The following is an 18,202-nucleotide window of genomic DNA, read 5'->3' on the forward strand; positions in this document are numbered from 1 at the left end:
ACAATGACAAATCATTCCATTAAAATACTTGCCAATACACGCTTTGCTTATAATCTATCACAAAAAGGTATTTGCAGAACATAATGAGAAAAGAAGCAAGTCCATTTCTAGTCTGTTCAGGTTTTCTGATCTCGCTCATCAGTGACATTTCCAACCATTAAACCATTTTCCTGTACAGCAGTAAACAACATGACTCACCTCTTTATCTTCTCCTCTTCCTCCCAGAGGGGGAACTGTGTGGAACGCGTTGTTTTGGTCATTCCATATACATTTGCTTTGCTGCTGTGGTTTTATGCTTGAGAAGGAAAAGAAATGCATCTCGCAGGTGGAACTGGAGGCTGAGAGTGTTGTATTTAAACTCTTGGGAGTGCCTTTTGCATTCTGGGACTGACCTCTAGGAAAGCCTTGTTTCACACAGAGGAGCATGACTTGATGCTTCTGTTGGGCCAGAGGCGTGCAAGTTGTCAAAGCTATCATCCCATGATCTTTTAGTAGTCTTGGACACAGGCCAACTAAAAATACTAAGGCACTCAACTTAATACAGAATTTAATGCCAAAACCAGTGTGAAATGGGAGGAAATGTTTGATATGATCCTGTTCTATGCTGCTGTTATTTTATAAAAGGCGCAAGTTTCCTAAGGAAAGTTTTGAATACTGTATCACTGCAGTGTAAACAATCTGAGGCTGTCAGAATGGGACAGTCTTTAAACTAACCATCCATGACAGAATGCGTTAACTGTAGATCGTAATGGAACTGCGTATCAGTAATAAATCAAAGCATGTTCCTATGCTGCTGGTTTAGTTAAGCAATCATAAGTGGGTATTTCCAAATAATAGTAGTTGTGTCATGCTTGTGACTTCATCAAAATCTCTTCTGATCATCAAGAAAGCACGTGACCAGGTTCAGCTTCAGCCCACCATTCTTCATCCAACAGGTTATCTCATGTAGCGTTACTTATAGGAGCTAGGTGTTGATGTAGTTACACCTCGTTAGACCTCAGTATAAGCTGCTGGCTTTTCAGCCCCTATCCTCCCTTCAGTTTAACGTGAGACCATACATACATACATAGATTCCACATATCAGGTCTAATGATAAAAGTGACGCTCATTTTACTGCTTCTCCCTTCCTGACCACTACCACTTTCAGATGGCATAGCGGTATCACATGGGGCGCCATGGCAATTGCTGCAGACATCCAGGAAACCGAGTATGAACTTCTACCCCTCCTCAGCTACTGGCAGGAAACCACTTATCAGTGCTACTAAAAAAAATACATAGAAAAAGAAATACAGTTCGTAAGTTTTATGATAAAGGTCCTACCAAGTGCAGAAAACTATTTTCTGCTGTATGAGTTAGTGGTTTGCATTTGGTTCACTTCTCTGGCTTTGCTGAGGACTGAGAAAAGTTGATACCAGCAGTTGTTGGCTGAAGCCTAGTACACAGAGTGGGTTTCTCTAGCATTGGTCAGATAATGCAATGTTTGAAAGCAGAAGGAAGTGCTGCTTCTGCAAGTGAGGTGTTGACTACATGTATCTGAAGTAGTACTGAAGATTTCCTGAATCTTAGGCCATGCTGAAAATCCTTGATTTGTGATTCCATTAGAGTATCTGCTGTTTTCTGGTAGGTGAATATACTGAACGCTGAAGCTGTTTGAGAACTTGCACCACTTGTGCTTTCCCTAATTCATTGTACTTGGGACTCCAGACTGATGAAGCAATTTACCATTCTGGAGAGCTGCTTCAGGCATAATGCAGCAGCTTCAGGAAAAACAATCCCAGCATAGACCTTCCAGCCCAGACTGACACCACTGAGTTTCTGATCTCACGGAAGAGAATCAAAATGAAGTACATCGATGAACTGAGAGTAATTGTGGGCAATTGAAAACGTAACACATTGAAAAACGTATACAGTGACAACGTACCAGACCTTCCATTCATCCTTTAGCAAGCAAGGTGTTATCTTCCTTTAGTGAGTTCAGAATATTGCAGTCCGTAAGTCTTCGTTGTTGCATCAGGAAAGCGAATATTTCCTGTTGATTGGGAGCTAAAAAGTCAGAGTGAAAGCACGAACTGCTTGATCGTGGCTAACTACAAAGTCCTCAGATGAAGCTGGAAATCGGGTCCATGATATGACTGGTGCTTGTGCTCAACCAAAGATGACTGTGAAAATCTCAGGATTTTCATCACTGCAAAGAATCAGGGAAGTTGACTGCATATTGCACAATATGTCCTTTGTGCAATGTATCTAAGATCAGGCAAAACTTGGTTGTGGGTGAAATTTCAAAGAGCGTTTCAGTGGCCTTGAGAGATGAATCTACAGTCGGAAGGATTGTTCACTTTCTGCAAAGTACAATTTATGCTAATTTTCATGGCATTGCTTGCTTAAAAGATGCTAAGACTGCCAAAATATTTCAAAAGGACACAACTGGAAGAAGAGGCGTTATATGCATGAAATAGAACAAGAATCTTTTTTATTCTATACAAAGAATGACTGAATTTTTACACTTAAGTTTTGATGTGCAATATGTAAATAGCATAACTGTTCATACGGAATTTTATCTGAATTGAGAAATTTATCTGAACTGAATTTATCTGAGAAAGTCACTTTAAAAAATGCATTCTTCATCTATGATTTTAACTTGGGAAGACTTTTCTAAAGGGTGTCTATTTTTAAGACAATGCAGGTTCTCCACGTTGAGGTTCTGGTGGCTCTGGTGGCTCTGTCTCCTTGCATATTAATTTGCAATTATAAAACAATGTCATTTCCTTAGAGGAGGTAAAAGCAGAGCTATAAACTGTCAATTTTCTCTTCTGCTGGGAACAATCACTTTAGAACGAATATTCACTGTGAGGTACATAGATATGAATCTTCCTGACAAACATCTCCATTGGAGAAAAAGGGCTGTCAGAAGACCTCCCATCTCCACATATCAGAATGGGTCATGGGGAAGAAGCTCTTTCAAAAGGGAGGTAGAAGCATGCCCCAAAACACCAGAGGCACACAAACATGGAGCTAGCCTGGAGAATGGTCAATACTAGTCAAATATGTGTTATGTCTGACTTCATCAGTTTTACAGAAAAGCAGCAGTTCTATGGCAGACAGCACTGGAAAGCAGAGCTAGCTCTTTGCTGTATTCTCGAAGGCCCCTAACACAGAAATTCCCCCAAAAGATCAATAAAGAGCAAAAAGATAAAGGGGTCTCCTTTGTGAAAAGCAGAGCACTGTGCCAAGACAACCTGCTCCAACCCCAGCTTCTTAACACAGGAAACACGGTCATACGATCTCTTTAAACATGGACATCTGAAGTTAGGCAAACCTAAGAACAGTTGTTTTGAGAAGGAATTGACTGTCACAGTAACTCTGTATTGCTGTGCAGCCAGAGCAATATTACTGTTTCTTAAGTGACCTTCAAGGACCTGTGCTTTAAATATGATATAAACTTCAAATCATGTTTGTTCTAATGAAAAAACTGTTTCCTAAGGACCTCCCATTTTTAAACCTGTCAAAGAAGAACTAGTGATGCAGTTTTATGCTGTCATCACCCTGCTCCCACCAAATCCTTGGTAAATCATTCAGCCACTGTGAGCAACAGACTTGACATGAAAACCAAATGAAAGAAAAAGTCAAGATACTTGCATAAGGGAGACCATTTTTTCCACCAGCGAGTTTCTTACAGAAGCAAAATGTGACTAGTAAAAGCTGGTGAAGAGAAGCTTTCTGTGCACAACTGGAAATGCCCAGGATTCAGAGCTCCTCCCTGCTGTGTTTCTTGTGCACCGAGGTTTTCTTGCACCATTTCAGCTAAGTAGGTACTTGGAAAAAATGATGCTTCCTTCTCAACTGCTAGCAGTATGAATTCAAACAAACATTTATAGCTAACTGAGATTAAATCTGTGAATCTTTAAAGTTTTGTTGTTTTGTTTTTTCAATTGTTCCCCTTTATGTTGTAGCTTGCTTAGTTAATGTTGCCAAAGCAAGAAAAAAGGCACACATGATTGAAAAATGAATTACACAGATGTAAGTATTCAAAAAGCCACTGTTGGAAAAACAATATTTTTCAGGGTTATAGTTGGTTTGAGAGGGTTTTTGCCATGTTATTACACTAGATTAATGTTTTATGCATCACCTTTAAAATTTTAAATGATTTGGTTTCTCACTGACTTGAAAGAGAAGGAAAAATAATTTTAAAGTGTCAGTAATTTTCTGCACCAAAGTTTGCAACAAACAGGACATCAAAGAAGAAAAAGTTACGACACTGCCGAGGCTCCAGAGTGCATTCCATTTTCTGGGGCGGATTTGGCTTGGTGCAGGGCAGCTTGAATTCTGAAATGTGTTCTTGTTTCCATGGAGTAATTCTTGTAGTTTTGTCTAAAACAAAAGCAGATCCACTCTGATGAATATATATATTTTAAACATTTTCAAGTTATCTTTATATTATTGTTCTAAGCAAAACAACTGTAGACAGCAAAAAAGCCTTTCTTCACAAGCTCCTTTGTTGCCTACTCTAAAATACAAGGCATGTGTTCCTAGCCAAACAATGCAGCTCTTTGTTCTTTATTTGTAGTTCCACTGTCTGGCGATTACCAGAAAAATATAGCTTAATAAGTAATTGAATCTGTTCCACTCAATCAAAATATTGAGTTCACATTAAATATCTATAACATCCACTTAGTTTATATTCAGAAATCAGAATTTTTTTCCCCCTCTCAAAGTATAACTGACAAATTTGACTACAAACATTTTCAGGATTTTTTTTTTCTCATTTTAATAAGACGGACTCATCTTAATTCAGCAGACACATTTCAAGGAAGTAGAGAAAAGACCAAAAAAAAGAAAAAGAAAGAGAGAGAAACTGCCCTGAACCAGAAGAGGGAAACACCCCATCTGCATCCTGTGGTTGTCAACGATGTGTACTGTGTGTAGGAAACGAGGCCAGACAATTTGCTGCCCTAGAAGCTTGGAAAGAGAAAGTGGGCACACACGAGACCGCGTATCAGCTTTCGAGGAGCAATTCACCAGCCTGGGGAAAGACTGGCAGGACTTTCCCCACAAACATCTAGTGGCTGACTCAGCAGTGTCATCTGCCTATAGTCTCCAGGAGCTATGTCATGCTCTAAAGAGTTACAGAAACATTAAAAGAATTTGTATTTTCATGGCAAAGCTTATATAAAAAAAGAAATTTTGCCCCTAGGATCACATAGAAAGTGCAGATCCTACTTAATAGGAATTAACAAGTCAGCTCTTGCAGGATGGATACAGAATCCAGATACTAAAGAGGATTAGACCATGCTAATTTTCTTTTAGAAGATATTTGTCATCTTCACAGAAACATAACATTAAGTATTAAACAGTCTGTATACCTTAAAAGCATTTCAGTTCAAAATTTGTAATTCAAATCAAGCATGGAAGCATGATATCTGTCACTATGGCAGTGGCAGTCTCTGTGAAAACAAGGAATTCCACACCCATCCCACACCAGCGTATAATTTTATGTATGCAACACCCAAGAGGCTGAATGAGAAAAGGAGGTGACTGTGCTGTATGCTGATCTGAAACTCTTTGGAGTTTTTTCTTTAAATTAAGTAGATTTTGTCATGCAGATACTGTATTTCTCATCAGTACGCTGATATTCTTGCTTGTAGCTTACGGTAATAGAAATAGAAATATTTCCATGCACGACCAAGCCAAAACTGTTTATCATCTCATTCCACTCTTTCTCCCAGAGTTGTCAAGCCAGCAGCAGTCTGTGGATTTAGGTCAAGCAAATCAAGCGTCATGCACAAGCCGAGTGCTCGGCTGCACTCCTGCCAACTGCCAGCATAACTCTGCAGTCCCGAAACCCACGGCGGACAACGCCTTCTCCCTCTAGTGGCTTGTGCCACCACATGCAGCATTTTTAGCTGAAAGCTTATAAACCCTATGCGTTTTAATGCAGTGTAACAGCTACAGGTGGAAATGTAAGGACTGCACTTTTTTTAATGACTGACTGAAACAAGGGGGGGGGGTTGTGGTGTGGGTTGTTTTGTTTGGGGTTGGTTTTTTTTTTTTTTTTTTTAATATCATTACAGTTTCCATGAGTTCTTTGAGCATAGCAAGTCTGAGCATTAGCTTTCCATACACTGGGTAACAACAAATTTTTAAGAGCTGCTGTCTGCTGGTCCTCTTCTTTAAGCCAAACGCCTTCCCTCGAGGGGGCCTGCGACCTGAGCCACATAGAGCCATCAGGGGAAAGGTGCAACAGCTGAGCAGCAAGCACCAGAAGTACCAGATGGAATGAGAAGCTCTGAATCACTAATTTCCAGATCTCTTCTTAAGAGAGATTTGAAAAAAGGAAATGAGGACAGGAGGAGAGGTGTGACTTGAGGAATGTGAAACCAATTGAAACACTTTCCATTGCGTTTTGCTAATGCAATTTTTGCTGCTCTTAATATCTTCCATGAGTCTACAGAGAACCAGGCTCACAAACATAGGAGATTAATTGCAATATTTTAATTCTTGTGTTGACAGGCATTTGGCATAATCTTCGGTAGGCTGATTCACCACTCTGTCTTGCATAGTGGACTGACTTGGACAAAAGCTCAACACAAAAACCTCTATCTGACCTCTTTGAAACTTGGGGCCAGACATGAATTTTGTAGCCGCTAACACCTGCGGCAGTGACTGGCATGACTCTCTGCACTTGGAAAGATGCAGACATCTGGACTCTTCAGGATCCAGGCAGAGAGGTGAACTACCCTGCTGTAGGGTGCTTGAAGAGGGCGAGGGTTGTTTGGTTGGGATTCCCTCTCCCCACCCCCCAGCAAGAAATTTTGGATCAGAAGAGAAGTAAAGGCTCGGACAGAGGCAAAAACCGTATTTTGTTAATTTTATAATAAAGAACATACATGATCAAGTCCAACTATTCCTGATAAACCTACTCTGCTAGAAAAATCAATCACACAAAATAGTAAAAGCAGGTGTTTCAGTTGCCTTTCAGATGCAGATGAAACACTACAAAGATACTAAATGCAACCTGAAGCATTATCTTAAACGTATTTCATCCATGAAAGAAAACAGCACTACTAGCCATCAATTTGAATAATGCTATTTTAGCCATAACACAGAGCTTTGATTTAATTTAATACATCTTTTCTGAATAAGTAAATAGACTACAAATATTATACATTTTGTTACACATGGATTATTTCTTATGGAAGCCTTTGACATTCATATGAGCATCTTTAAAACTTTTTTTGCTTTTATCAGAATGGATGGGTAAGTCACAGACTGAACGATCAGATAATGTCTACCATTAGAAAGGTCCAAAGCAAAACTAGTGCATCCGTGCTTCCATTGAATAAATGTAACAATAAGTTTCCATGGTATTAATGAAATGTTTCTGCTTCCTGCTAACCAGTAAAATACCATACTGACCCATCAGGCATCAGCACTTTTCACTTGCTTACTTTGCTCTTTCCAGCAGTTTTATTGCTTCTTCTCTTCTATCCTGGTCTAGATACAGTATCGCCAGCTCCAGCAAGGCATTTGGAATTAGATAATGGTCATATTTTACCTTCTTCTCACTGCATTGGAAAAGAAATAGCCTCAAGATCTTGAAATGATATATTGTTTCCTTCATTTAACAGATCCAAACACAAATAAATAGGAGATTAGCTAAGATCAGAAGGAGCAATCAATCTCTATTATGACACTTGTCATGTTCTCTATCAAAAGGTACATTCCAGGTTACTAAATGCGTATTTTGCATAACCATCCTACATAGTATGTTATTTCTCAGGATTACAAAATATTGCCTTTATTATCAGGGAATTATTAGAAAAGAGGACAATATTATGAACTCTATCTGTGTGAATTGACAAAAAGAGATGCCATTCACTGCATGATGTGTAGAAGTTCCAAATATAATTGTGCTGCCATCTGTCTCTGCAGACTGCATTTGGCTTTTTGGGTACAGCTTCTTCATGACTTGTAAGACGAAGGGCGGGGGGGGGGGAAGGGAAGTGGTATCTCAAAAATTTTATGCATGTATAGTCCCCAAAAAAGGAGAAAATATGTCAGTAAAAAGTGCAGATTTGCAATTGTTCTTCCATACATGGCTAACACCACTGGCAATTAAAATTGCAATTCCTTGATATCAAAGCAACTGAAATAAATACTAAAGATACTGCAGTCCCCTCCCTTCTATTCATATCATGGTTGCATCTCCTCTTACTTGAAATGAATAGTTACTGTGAAATTCAAGAGCTCTCCTATATGCCAGGTATGAAAACTTACTTTAAATAGATGTAATTGAAATGGTCTTCTGCTTCTGAGATCTTGCCCAAATGCTTGAGGCATAAACCCTTTAACAGTTTTATCACGCACTGGTCATCTGCTAGCAATTCTGTAGCTGCAAGATGAAGTAAATAGCACATTTTAGAAAACTTTAGAGCAGAACAGACTTTCCTACCTGTAGGAACTTTTACACAGGTAGGTGTGAGCACAATCCATTTACTGGAACACAGGACAGAAGGAACTAACCGGTCAATTCAGTTCATTTAATGCAGAGGCAAACACGCATCAACCTTTTCATAAATCGATCAAACTTTGTCTAAAAATTGTCCAGCTGTTCTTTCCCTCCCTACTCCTACTGAAAGACTATTCCACAATCTTATTGTTCTGACACCTAAAAACTAATTTAAAGTCTCCACTTTGGAAATATTGAGGTCCAATTTATAATCTCTTAACCTTATGCCTTTATTGCCCTTTAGTATGTATAGCTCTTCTCCTTCCTTGACTTCTAGTCACATGATCTATTGAGAGGCAAGTGTTTTATCAATTCTCCACCTTTGTTTGGCTCAACAAAAATATGCCAAACTTTGCTACCTGCACCTCACATCCCCTCATCTTCTTACCATACCTTCTTTTCACCTCTTTTGAGTTTATACTCGTAACTATGAGTGCATAGAGTCTTACTGGCCTCACCAGTGTGTAGCTCAAAGTCACTACTAACAACCACCTTTCTCCACCAGAACATTTTTGCATGATACATTTCAAAGAAAACATCTGGCTTTTTCATAGCCATTCCATATAGACCACTTAGTCTTAAAGTTTACAAGCAAAATCTTCAGCTTGCTTGCTCATTTCCAATTCATGAAATACTAGCTAATAAGAATTTCTGCAAAATGTGTGATGCTGTGCATCTTGTGCTATTGAATGTCACCCTGTTTCTACTACTCCAATCCTTACCTGGTTCTTCCTCTATCGCTCCAGCTGATAAAATGCTGACACATGGTGCATGGAACAGCTGCTTCCCTTTGGACTATGCAGTTGGAGGCCTTGATCCTACAATTGGAGTCACTTCTATCTCTAAGTCCCACAGAGGCACCTACATACATATGTCACCAAAGCAAATCCCAGGGAAGATGCCCAAAGACTATGCAGCAAACTAACTTAGAAGGAACAGCGAAGAGGTCAAAAGTTGACATGCTAAGTATGTGCACAGTAAGATGATTCAGGGCCATAGAAGAGGTGTTTCATAAGAACAATAAAAAAAAAGGCAGATCAGTTGTCTCTTCTGGACATCTGTGCCATGAACACATTCACATGTATGTATTTTCTCTACTTATAACGTATCCTACAAACTGCCCTGGATTGTATAAGCAAACATTTAGGGACCTATCCTAGACACAATTGTACATATCAGATTTGCATTTCTAGACATTACTTCCACTAACAGTCTTCCTTTTACATCTTATATGGTATAACACTGCTAGGAGCACATTCTCAGCTTCATAATTTTATAGTGTTAGATTCTTGCATTATGAATCTAACAGTGAGACGGAGAAAATACAATAGTTTAGCTTCAAACACTGTCAGGAAAGCTCAAGAAAAGCATGATGCCTGGAAACAGCAAGTCACTATTTGGAACAGGTAGTACTTTACATTGTTGGCATGTTTAAAATATATCCCACTTTTTGATTACATGTCCTTATAGTGTTTTATAAACATGAATCAGCTTCTACAAATCCCTACAGAAAGCCAGCCTTATCCACAATTTACCATCTACAAAAAAAATGGAATAGAGAACTAATTAACTTATTCAAAATAATGTAGCAAAATGGGTGACAAAGACAGTGAAAGGGTCAAAAGCCTTCTTCCAAGATGTCACCTTCATTGGAAATATTTTTCTGTTCTCTTTCACAATTAATTAAAAAGGAGATAGCTTTAGCCAGTCTTTCAGGCAACTCTTTCAAATCTTGTGTAACACAATGTGCACAGGAAGACCAAGGTCCTAGAAAAGACTGCAGTGCAGTGATTTAGCCCATCTTCCTTTGTCAACAGGGGCTTGATCCTTCTGCAGGAAGGTAGTATATAATAAGGTAAAATATTTAGTAAGGGAAAACTTTGTGAGAAAAGCTGTGCAGACTGGCTGTGCTCCCATAGGAGTTGGGAAAGGTTGGCAAGAAATAAGTATCAATTGAATCTTCTCATGGATGGCTAATTAACAGACTGACAGAGTATGTGGTAGCAGAGCCTGTTCCAGTTCAATACTGTCCTCTATCTTACGCTCGTTCATAGTGCAAAGGAAGCCCATCCTTGGTGTCCCAGCTTTCTATAGCATACTGTTTACACACCATTCAGCCCAAGGACACATCACAAATTAACAGCACTTTTAAAACAGAAGACTGACTTGCCTCCTTCTATTTATCCTTGAAATATACAGATATACAGTATCTGAGGATAACAAAGCTTCACGATCCAAGTAATCAAGTCAATGCATATGCCGATTTTGATCTAGCAAAATAAACAGTCCTTTAATACATGTCATAAACTACTCCTAATACACATCTGTGGATGTAAAATCACTTGCTGCTATTCTAAGTTATTGCTATATTAAAAAGGAAAATTATTCCCATCTGCATAAACAGTTTATGGTTTCATTATCCATGTTCCTCCTATGATCAGATTAACTTTACTAATGAGCGTCTCTCTTTAGTCACAGATAATATCTTTAGCTATTGCACTGTAAAATACCTGCTTAAACCATATCACTGATTACCTGAACTTCTTGCCAAGGCTTCTTCTGCTTCAATTAATGTCTCTAACATGCCTTCTGTTAAGTTGGGACATTTTCCAATTACAGCATAGCCATTCCAGATATACATCATTTCCTAGGGTCAGGGAGAAGTGACAGCATCATTAATTACAGAACTGGATAAATGCAGTTATCAAATACTTTAGTTTATCTCTGTATGATGAAAAAGTTACAGATTCCTTAAATAAAAAGTCAGTTTGTCAAAACATATTTTCATTGCAACTGAGAACTTGTTACATTGGTTTTCAGAACAAATTAGCCCTGGAAAACAACTAAAGAGCCATTTACTATGCACAATGCAAGGAGGATTGCTTGAACAGAATGCGAACACAATCTCATTTATAGATGAAGGCAAGTACCAACAAAACAGACAGACTTAAAACATCCATGGCACGTGGTTAACTGTCCCTTGATTAAAGTCTCCTCTTGTTTTCAGTTCTATCCTAGACAGGGCAGTAATAACTATAAATAACTACAATGTATTGCTTCCACAGAAAAAATACGAAATCTCAAGACAACAAAGCAAAATGAAAACCAAAAACCCTAACCTTTAAGCCAAGCTTCAAACAAACCAAAAGAATTTTACAGCATAACTGTAAACCCCTTAAATTCCTCAGGTTTGTTTGATGTTCCCACAGAAAGTAACTTCTTTCTTATTCAACTGTTCTTAGAGTAAATTTTATTAAAAACTATTGGTTTAATTCATATGTGTTATTGGGGTTCTCTCTTAGAGTGTATCACCAGACCAAATGTGCCCATTGACACTAGCAATCACAAAGTTAAAGATGGAAATATTATATAGACTCACCACTGGTCCTCATGACAAGTTATTTATACGACCTAGTCTGTATTTGATAATTTAAAGCTTTTTGATAAAATTTCTTTATAGAATAACTGAGTTCTGGAACTACAGTACAAAAAGCTGTCAGGCTAGAATAGATGAAACAGTATGTTAACCCCAGTCACTGTTGCTTTCACCATCTGGTCTCTATTGACTGGAAAACCCGTGCAGAACTTACTGTATCTAGTGCAGATTTCTTAACGTGGTTTTGACACAGAAGTACTCAGACTACATTTAGTCTAGGCTAAATCTCTGAGCTAAGACTTGCTTGAGAACTCACTCCTCTCAGCAAGTCCCTTCAGAGTGAAAAAAAAAATCCTAGAGATGAGATTCTGCACCCAATTCCACATCCTCAGAGTGCTTTTAACTGTTCAGCTGCGGCATCTGCTGCCTCAGAAATGCAACTGCAGCAGAAACAAAGGACGCAGTGCCCGGCCACTTCAAGGAGAGCCCTTAGCACAGAAACCTGTTCTGCTAAAATCCCCTTAGAATAGCCCAGCCATACCCCAAGTGTGTACGTTTCTTACTCTCTACAATCTCTGAAACCTGAAAGGCAAATCAAAGTAACCTAATTATTTCTCTCATTACAGTCTTATGACTTAGTGGAAAGTGGCCCCTAGTGAATACCCACACTATGCTGTAACAACTATATTCCTTCAAGAAGCACTGTGTCACATACCCAGCTGGTGGGCTGAGAAATGACTACTCACTGGTGTCTCCAAGAAGCTCTTTTTCTTAAAGAGTTCAGGCATTTTCTGAAAGAGTATTTACTAATTATCCGTCTGTTTCTCAAACACAACAGCTCAAAGCACTGCAAATGTTAACACCACTGCACTTGGCAAACCTGTGGAGTCAAAATCCTTTTACGTTCTTTTACGTGTTCTTTGCAGACAGATTTTTTAAGTGCACCATGAGCGAGGCAATGGGTGCTTATGCAGCTGTTTCATCTGGCCACAGGGAACTGGCCAGCATTACTGGCAAAAAAAAAAAAAAAAAAAAAAATCAACAGTATGCAATGGTTTTCTGGAGTGGCTAAAGGATTTGGCTGTTTCATCCCGGCACCCGTGAGCTGCTCTGGAAAGCACCAAATTGCAAACATGCCAGGGCACATTAAATAGATGCTTACATGCAGTCCCTGATTCTTGCATTGTTTCCTTGATTTATTTTTCCCCCTAACTTGTACCTTAAAGTCTTCTTTTAGTAGTCTCAGTAAATGACACATGACAGAAGAGACCTAGGGCAAAGTTCCTCAAAAGGGAATCAAAAGACTAGCTGTTAGGAGCACGCTAGTCTATAGCTGGAATAATGAGTTACACATGCAACACATTTACGTGTCACAAACAACTGGCTTAGTTCCCTGTGGCTGGTGCATGCCCCAGTTTTACAGCATTCCTCGCATTCATTTGGCTTTGCTTTGGGAACATTCCAGTCTCCTGCAGAGGTTTTACCTTAGAAACATGGAAAGATACTATTCTAATTATCTCGGTTTTATTTCCATAAATTAAAAAAATGGTAGTAAGGGTGTGTGTATGTATTTCTAACTTACCAAAGGTGGAACAGGCAAAGGAACAGGGTTTGAAGAAAGATACCGTCGAGCTTTCCGAATTGCAAACTTTTCTGTAGGCAGTGATTTCCCTGCAATTTTCAGTTTCAAACTAGGAACAATCCTGAAAGTTTAAAGGAAAATGTAAGGAAATTTTCCCCTGTGAACCTCTGGGAAAAAAACATTCAAACTTTAAAAAAAAAACCAAACAAACCATAGAGAACTTAAAAAAGCTGTTACACACTGAGCTATTGCTACCTCCAGGGAAGCTGAGCAATACATATTCACAAAAGCTGTCTTTATGCAGGGCACGTATCTCTCTAGGCTTCCTCTTTAATCAAGCAGGAGGAAGAGGGGCTCTTCCCCACCCAAAGAATAACTTAGGTGATGCACCTAACTTATAAAGGGCCCATCTCTCTTCACAGACTAAGAAAGAGGCAAGCTAGCTTTTGTCAGTGTTGCTCCCATTCTCCCAAACTGATTCACTTTGTAATGGATCCCAAATCCAGTGAAATCTGCTTGTAATCATTACATAAGATATGGAAGGCCTGAAAAGTATCAATATATTGTAAGCACATAAAAAAGTGATATTTAGATTTTATAGAAAAATCGTAAAAACCAAAGTAATCAATTTTCTTTGGCCCAGCAGAGTTTAGGCATTTTTGAGCTTAAACATTACAATTAGGTTAATTTGCTGTGTTAATAATGCATATATTCACTTGCACATTTAACGATTTCATATTCCTCTCAGACTCAAAACCCAAAAATCAAGTGGTACTGATGTTGCCTCCACTAAGAAGGCACACATCTTCTTGCATAATCCATTGAAGGCTTTTAGATCTTATGTGCTGTTTTGATTAAAGGAAAAAACTGAAAAAGAACGTGAACGTTACATGCAACAGCAGCAGCCACTGTATGGCTGATAGACCTGATATCCTGTCTCTAAAGTACTTCCAGGCCAGTAGAAATCTGCTGTCTGAACTCAGGGTCCACTTTAGTCTAAGGGAATGTTTCATTCTGCAATTTCTTACCAATCCAATGCTACTTGTGCAGATCCTCTGAACTGCACAATGAATAGTTTTGCCTCTCTTCCCCCAACACTGTGCTGTGAAAAGATAGGAAACTCTTGTAACTGGGAGTTAGCAAATTTTACCTAAATAATTCAACTTCGCTGTCTCCAAAAGGACTGCAGTCATCTGGTCCAAACATACTGAGATAAGCAGCTTTCATGTAAATATAAGTAGCCTGCAAATGCAATCAAGAACATCTGTACAGAAAAATGAATTTACAGCATCACCATTATTGACATAAAGCACAAAACAGCAACAAAGAGGAAGAAGTTGCTGCTTTTGTTCACAAACAGATGTAATCTTACAAAATTTTAAGCAGGAGGTAAGTATTTTAGAAAGTGGAGTACAGATTTTTTTTTTATCATGTATGTCTATATTTACTTTGTATCAGCTTATAGTTTATATCCACATTCCACGAACAAATGTCATGTTTGTGTAAAGTGAATTTTTATTACTCTCAGGAATACATGCTAGGAAACTCATGAAAAGGTCATGCTCAGAGAAAAAAAAAAAACTACTATATAGTCTATGTGACCAATCACAACTTGGTAGCATACCTCAAATATTAGGTTCTAGAGAACATGAAACAGTTTTTGAAGGGTTTCATGATTTCAGATTATGGAAAGTACTGATTTCATAGGGATTCCTGAGCAATCATACATTCAGCAACCAAGGAAAGCAAAGCAGCAGAGGACGTTACAACTCTTGCAACAGTTGAGAATAACAGTTGGTGAGTTCTTGAGTACTGCTTTAAGGAGTCTACAGTAACCATAAGTTTCAGGAGTTTTCTAGAATATTTTAAGCTGTGATTATTTATTTACATCGGAATCTAACAGTGCGTATACGTGACCATCTTTCATTTAGCTCATGTAGTTACTAGTTTGCTACTATCACGTTGCACTGTAGATTACATATTAATAGGAAACATCTTCTCTGCTTCTCTAAGGCCCCTGCAATATAGTATAAAAATCTACACACAGTTTAAAAGGATACACATTAATATTCATCCTACAGCATTTCAGGATATCAAAAGCTTTTAGCCAGGTGGCGTACCCCTGGCTGCGGGAATTCTGTGGGAGCTATTCAGACTAATGCACCTGGCTGAACATGTTGCTGGAATCCCCAGGGGCACAGGGGGTCCATACTGCAGTTTTCACTCGAGTGAGAGCACTGAGAAAGTTGCTCTCACCTGGCTGCTTGGACCTTATGTCAGTTTTGGTTCCACTTGGCCCATACATACAATGTGTAGTAGAAAAAACAGAGACACCCTCCCCACACACATAGTCTGATCACATTAAGAAGAAACAAACCTCCAATCAACCACCCCACCCCTGGACAGACTTAATCCCTTCTGACAAATTTCCCTGGGGCCCAGGGGAAGATGAAGGGAGGAAAGCTACCAGGGTTCTGGATGGAAGAGCTTCTCCCTTTCAAATGCACAGGGTGAGGTGCCTCTTCTAATTATATTTATTATCCTGGAGGCACCATCATGGCTAGCCTCACTCATCACCAAAAGAGCTTATATCCTTAATGTAATGAAAGAAATGGCAACTTGTGCCGTTAATTGCAACGTGTTGATGACACAACCAGTCAATACACAGCAGAACATCTTTAACAAGCTGTTCTTCATCTACAAGTCAGGCCCAAAAGATTTCTGTTTGCCCACAATCTGTTCAGATTTGAATGTCTGCAATCACATTGCTCTGTAAGAGCCACAGCAGACCAGGTTTTGTTTTACAATCTTCATCTTCAAAGCTACAAAAGCTTCAAAGATACAAAAAGTCAACTCAACCTGATTGAAAGTTAATAGATAGTACAGGGCCTTCCGCCCTCTTGTCCTGATTAACTTACCTTTGACCAAGTGTTTTCTTTGCTTAGCAGGTCTGCATAGAAGAAAGCCATCTTCCACTGGCGCTTGTAGGTGAAGCACCACATGAGCTCCCAGTAACACATGTGATGAAACTGCTTCCAGTATTGCTGAGCCTCGCAACATTCTTCATACCTATTAACTGCCTGAACACAGAGATTTCCAAACACTGCCTTAATCATGTGTAAATGCACATACACCAGTGCTGTAATAGACACTGGGGCTCCAAGATCTGCCAGCATGGCTCCTGCAACTTCCAAATTATTAACAGCCCAGTATTCCTCAAAATCACATCTGTTGGCTTCACACAAGAGATCCTTGGCTCCACAGTCATCGTGGTGTTAGCAAGTTTACCCCTGCCACAGATCTCCCCATTCTTGGAAGTTATATTAAGTCCGAAGCGTAGGCAAAATGAACGTTTTTGTCTAGGGAAATTAGGAAACTAAAGATGCTCAGCTGACATTTATTGTTGCAGCGCCAAAGATTTCAAGGGAGCTACTGCACTGCACACCAGTTGATACTCTGTCTCAGAGTATTTTGGACACACATTCTTCACGTCCCTAATTCTTTCAGGTCTTGTATGACTCTCCACTCAGACTGAAGGCAAAGGATTACCACTGGATGTTATTAAAGGCACAACTCCCTTCAGGATAGGAAAGACAATGAGAAAACTGTGTCATTAATACTGGCGGACTAGATTATCACCAGAAATTGAGAAGGGTAGCAAAACAAGCTGGTAAAACAAGCTAGTCAAAATAGTTTTCAAAATTCCTATTTGTAATTCATAAACTATAAATTACATATAGGCCAAAGCCACAGGAAGCATTATCCAAACAGGAAACATTGTTCCTGGAGCAGTTTTTCTAAAGCTTTCGAGATTTACTTTCCCAAGAGTAAAAGGATTACTTACCGCATCAATATTACCCTTTAGTGTTTCTATCCTGCCTGCAAAAAACAGGAATATGGCTCCCTGTAATAAATAATAATAAAAATACAAGTATTCTGTAACAGTTTTCAAGCTGACCATACATTCTAGATTTGGCAAGAAAACATTAAACGATCATACAAAACTAAATTATGATTCATTTTACCTTTGGATAGCGAGCCAAGTAAGGCTTAAGTAGTCTTTCTGCCTCCTCAACATTTCCTTTTCCTGTCCCTAGAATGCATAAAAATGCAAGTGATAAAAATAGTAAGGAAAAAAAAACCTAAAAAAAAAAAAAGAGAACAGGAATGCAAAGTAGTGATTAGCCATCCTCATATCTGGCCAATATGTAAGTTCCTCTCTCTGATAAGTAAGGCATAAATACAGGTTGGTGTTGCACTAAGCCAGCAAGCAGGAAGACCCGAACAGCATTGTGTTTACTGACTTGAAAACTCACTTATGCGCAGCCCAACACATTTTATAGAATGCTTTAGCAGGAGATAACAGGGAAGTGTATCTCAGCGGGAAGCTATCAGCTCCCAAAAAAGTCAGGGATGACATAAAAACATGAACAAAGTATTCAGGAAGTCATCACTTACAGCCATTATTTTAACCTCCCAAATAATGCACCTGACTACTGAAGACAGATTTAGTTCTCACAACTTCCTTTGCTATCCCCATCGTCTCCCTTCTTATGTGTTAAACAAACCTCCATCTTGAAGATTAAGACACTCTCTTCAGTTACGATCACTATTGTAAAATCACCCATGAACGAGTTTATTTAATCTGATCACGGACAAACAATTCACCAACAAATAAGTGATGGAATCATCTTTTTCCCCTCTGTGTCCCACAAGAACTAATCAAATCCAAGAGTTA

At 38.9% G+C, this 18,202-nt stretch overlaps 1 protein-coding gene across 1 annotated transcript in view; it reads right to left on the reverse strand.

Annotated features, from left to right (window-relative positions):
- Window positions 1-2,277: 2,277 nt before the first annotated feature.
- The window catches only part of TTC39A (tetratricopeptide repeat domain 39A), a 55,324-nt gene continuing 39,399 nt past the window's right edge, over window positions 2,278-18,202 (reverse strand). Inside the window, exons 10-18 of the mRNA XM_075508738.1 lie at window positions 17,490-17,557; window positions 17,309-17,368; window positions 16,383-16,544; window positions 14,615-14,706; window positions 13,465-13,585; window positions 11,042-11,153; window positions 8,275-8,389; window positions 7,446-7,562; window positions 2,278-4,368 (exon numbers count right to left, since the gene is read on the reverse strand). Coding sequence (XP_075364853.1) covers window positions 4,248-4,368; window positions 7,446-7,562; window positions 8,275-8,389; window positions 11,042-11,153; window positions 13,465-13,585; window positions 14,615-14,706; window positions 16,383-16,544; window positions 17,309-17,368; window positions 17,490-17,557 — 968 coding nt within the window. The 3' untranslated portion in view covers window positions 2,278-4,247. The remainder of the gene's footprint in view (window positions 4,369-7,445; window positions 7,563-8,274; window positions 8,390-11,041; window positions 11,154-13,464; window positions 13,586-14,614; window positions 14,707-16,382; window positions 16,545-17,308; window positions 17,369-17,489; window positions 17,558-18,202) is intronic.

Source organism: Mycteria americana, chromosome 7 (assembly GCF_035582795.1).
Source record: "Mycteria americana isolate JAX WOST 10 ecotype Jacksonville Zoo and Gardens chromosome 7, USCA_MyAme_1.0, whole genome shotgun sequence".
Lineage (NCBI taxonomy): Eukaryota > Metazoa > Chordata > Aves > Ciconiiformes > Ciconiidae > Mycteria > Mycteria americana.